A 4,340-nucleotide genomic window follows, 5' to 3' on the forward strand; every position below is an offset into this window, starting at 1 on the left:
GGTCCAGGATTAATCAACCCACTTTGGGTCTAATGAAATAGGCCAAGTTCCTAGAAATGAGAGATAATGTATACACTGACACATGCCGCCATGTATAATAATAAGCATCGATCCTACGTACACATAAGGATCACATGTGCAACCAGAATTCAGTTTATAAATATTAATCAACAATAAAATATTTATAATAATTAAAAAAAATCAAATACAACTTACTGTTAGTTTGCTATTGCTACAGATTTTACTTTTTTAACCAGGATTAGGAGTTAATCAGTGAGGGTTTTAAGCAGCCCTACTGGACTCCAGCCAGCTGGGGGCGCTGGAGCACCACGGCCGCGTTGAACGACGGAGCGTCGGCGACGCAGAGAGAAACAAGCGTGGAAACCGAAGCTGGTTCCTGCTTCTACTGTGGAAGGCACCCTGGCTAAGGTTCAAGTAACTACAAGTCACGCCGGAGAATAGATACACGCCGCTGGGAAATACCGCTCATTTAACGTGTCACGGCAAACTGCAACAATGTCTGCCTCATCGACGAAAGTCAGCAGGAAGGAGAATTCGAATCACGACGGAGCGGACGAGACCTCTGGTAATGTTTGGCAATGGCGGCTTTGCTACAAACGCCATTTTCATTCGTTTGCAACATGTTGTGATGCTCTAAGCGTTCCGATGGTATTATTGTGAAACAAATGTCCGTAATTGAAAAGCTAAGTTTGGCCGTGGGTTAGCCGGGGTTTATTTGTTGTTGTAGCCTGCAGAGCCTCACGCTGCTAACGCGCGCTAAAACTTGAGCTAGCGGAGCCGTTAGCCTGCGTCTGTGGGCTAGCATGCATTAGCTTCTAGTTGACTCCAAGTCGGCCGGTTTATGTCGATCATTCTTCTGTGAGATGGGACATGATGTCGATGCTGAGTCGACGAGTTGCCGTGCACGCTGTGTTGATCCAGCAAGGAAGGAGGGTTCTCGTTGTTAGCATATGTAACGTGTGTGGGTGTGAGAGAGAGAGAGAAAGGCCGAGCACCGATAGCGTGAGCTCGGTGTTCGTGTTAATCGTATTAGGGCTCGAAAGCGTGAGCGCGATGTAAACGAGCATGCTTTTGTGGACCGAGGTGTTGTTGTGGCTGCGCGCGCACGCTTAGCATGCTAAGCGCTAATCTGGCTTTCAAACGCGGCCGCCTTCAGCAGCAACAGGAAGCTCCGCGAGGTGCAGGGGCTCGAGCAGCGCGCGCACCTGCACGCACCCCAGCCAGGTGAGGAGGTCAAGAGCGTGAGCCTGCTGTGGCCAATAGTATTGGCAGTAAATGTGCGTGTTCGTCCACGTTAGGAGTGTGGGATCATCTTCCCTTCACTCCTCTGAGCGCCCTGTAGTAACCATGGTTACCGCCTGAGCAGCAACTCTGGATAGCTCTTTTTGACTGTTTGCTACTTTTTCAGCTGTCCTGTATTTCCTGTTGAAGGTTTCATTTCTTCTTCTTTTCTAGAAAAGGAACAACAGGAAGCGATTGAGCACATTGATGAAGTCCAGAATGAGATTGACAGGTGAGTCTGAGTGGGACTGGTGCGGCCACGGGTGGTGCAGGTGTCCTCACCGCTCTTTGTCCTCCCTCTCCAGACTTAATGAACAGGCCAGTGAAGAAATTTTAAAAGTAGAGCAGAAGTACAACAAACTACGTCAGCCCTTCTTCCAGAAGAGATCAGACCTCATAGCAAAGATCCCAAACTTCTGGGTCACAACGTTCGTCAACCATCCACAAGGTTTGTTATCCAGGTTGGACTCGTGTGTCTCTGCTGCTGCGTATGGAGCTCCGTGGAGACATTTTCCACAAATGTTAATGACGCTACGTCTGGTTTATTTATAAGCCTGTTTGTTTGTCCTGTAGTTTCGGCCCTGCTGGGGGAGGAGGACGAGGAGGCTCTTCATTACTTGTCCAAAGTGGAGGTCACCGAGTTTGAAGACATCAAGTCTGGTTATAGAATAGAATTTGTGAGTATTTGACCCTTCAGGCCACGTGTCCCCACGCTGACTCACCTGTCCTCTCCTTTGTGTCCCCACGCTGACCCACCTGTCCTCTTCTCTCTAGTTTTTTGATGAGAACCCCTACTTTGACAACAAAGTCCTCTCCAAAGAGTTCAACGTGAACGAGAGTGGGAATCCTGTTTCCAAGTCCACTGAGATCAAATGGAGATCTGGGAAGGTGAGTTCCCAGCCGTCCTTGCTTTGTGTGTCCTCTTGTTTCCTGCTGTTCGAGGACAAAACCTTCAAATTGGGCGTGGCGTGGTTGTTCCCCACTCTTCACCTGACTTTTCCTCCCAAGGACCTGACGAAGCGTACGGGCCAGACGCCAAACAAGGCTGGCAAGAAGAGGCAGCACGAGGAGCCAGAGAGCTTCTTCACCTGGTTCACCGATCACTCGGACGCTGGTGCTGACGAGCTCGGGGAGGTCATCAAAGATGACATCTGGCCCAACCCGCTGCAGTATTACCTGGTACGTTTGGGCTCCTTCCTGCTCACAGATGTCATGAAGACTGAAGAAGGTGAACAGATGCTACGCTAGCTGACTGCGGCCAGGCTTAAATTGTGCCGCAGCAGACCTGAGCTGCACCCACAGGTCCACTCTGGGTGCTGGAACAGCTGAAACAGGGTACCAGCTCGGACTGAGGCTGCTCAAGGGCTCCGCTGGCTTCAAACTACCAAGCAGACGAATAATTACAGCGCAAAGATTCCAAGGGGGCGTGTCCTCTAATCAGCTGCTGTCTCCTCAAACGTGTCCAAGGTCCCCGATATGGAGGAGGAGGATGAAGGTGAAGGCGATGAGGACGATGATGAAGAGGAGGGTCTGGAGGACATCGATGAGGGAGAAGAAGAGGAAGGTGAAGATGATGATGAGGATGGAGAGGTGAGTAGACGGAGAGGTCCACACGTCTGTTGCTCAATAAATGATGGGTGAACGGATGAAGCAGTGAGCGCTCTCGTTCTTTAGGATGATGGCGAAGAGGATTAAATATCAGTGCACGTCCCACCACTCGGAGTCTACGTGTGTGGTCAGCATGATGACTGAAGGCCAGCTCCAGGGACACGGCAGGTCTACGGTGGGGGGTCTAAACATGGCTAGCGTTCTGCACATCATCCTACACACCAGGACTGGTTGCTATGTGGATCTGATGGTTTTGTTGTGAGATCAATAAAATGGAGCCAACGGAATCATAGACACTTTTATATATACGTGTACATTTAAATATCCACTGATGGGGTTGTCGCTTATTTAAAATGTACCTTTTCCTTTGAGTTATTCTAGAAATTGAACTGATGGGAAGCACCAGCTCATTCCTCTCAACCGTTGTAAATGTTTTTGGGATAAATGTCCCTTCATGTTGGTAAGATGGTTGTACATGTGTGAGTGGGGGCGGGGCGGACCATTCTGGACTTTGATACCCGTCACAGCAACACAGGTGTCTGTGTGTATCTCTATACACACACACACACACACACACACCTGAGTTCTGGAAACCACTGACAATAAATGAAGTGTACCGGTTGCTTTGTTACAATAAATAATTGTATACATGATGTTTGGAGTGGTGTCGCGATGGCCGCTGGCGTCCTGTTGCTCGTCATAAACGGAATTTATGCAGAAATGCTTGCAGGAACTGCTTGATGCCACCTTTGTGTAGTTTAGACTCGGTCAACCTCACCTGCAGATACAGGTGAACAGGCGGCTGTAGACGTGGTCTAGACCTCACACACCTGCTTACAAGTGACGGGAAGGAGGTGAGAAGGCAACTGCTGACCATGGGTCTAAGCCCTGGTGGCCTCGGCCAGTAGCAGTGTAGCTAAGATGATCCTAAAGGTTAGCTGCTCCTCTTCTTAACATTAGCTTAGCTAGCATAATGACTAGGCTTTCTCATTGAGGAAAGTTTTAATCTTCATCAGCCTCCTGTACCTGGACAGGGAGCTGGTTCCACAGCAGGGGGCCTGGTGGCTAAAGGTTCTGCTACTGGAGTTCTGGAACCAGCAGTAAACCAGCACCCTGGTGTGGTCCTGTTTCTTCTGAGAGTAGAAGTCTGCAGTCTGACCTGTCTTCCTGTCCTGACACCAACCCTGTCTGGTCTGTTGTGACCAGCATTGATCTCTCATCTGACACCTCCAACCTGTGGGGTTCACCACTGCCACAACTCTGATCATCACACCTTCAGCTTCATACTCATCACTTTCCTGCCAAACATCTCCCAACGCCACCATGATAGAACAGCTTGTTTCTGCTCTCTTTGGGCTCATCATTTCTTCAGAGACCAGATGATGGGTAAATATGTTGTACTGACACCTCTCTGACCAGCAGGGGGCAGC

General features: G+C 49.5%; 1 protein-coding gene across 1 annotated transcript; it reads left to right on the forward strand.

Annotated features, from left to right (window-relative positions):
* The first annotated feature begins 348 nt into the window (after window positions 1–348).
* LOC101077101 (protein SET-like) lies at window positions 349–3,197 on the forward strand. Its single transcript, XM_003965055.3, has 8 exons — window positions 349–586; window positions 1,477–1,534; window positions 1,608–1,750; window positions 1,876–1,979; window positions 2,077–2,190; window positions 2,311–2,481; window positions 2,770–2,892; window positions 2,977–3,197. The coding sequence occupies exons 1-8, from the start codon at window positions 517–519 to the stop codon at window positions 2,995–2,997; spliced, it is 804 nt and encodes a 267-aa protein (XP_003965104.1). The 5' UTR covers window positions 349–516; the 3' UTR covers window positions 2,998–3,197.
* Window positions 3,198–4,340: the final 1,143 nt, after the last annotated feature.

Source organism: Takifugu rubripes, chromosome 6, assembly GCF_901000725.2.
Source record: "Takifugu rubripes chromosome 6, fTakRub1.2, whole genome shotgun sequence".
Lineage (NCBI taxonomy): Eukaryota > Metazoa > Chordata > Actinopteri > Tetraodontiformes > Tetraodontidae > Takifugu > Takifugu rubripes.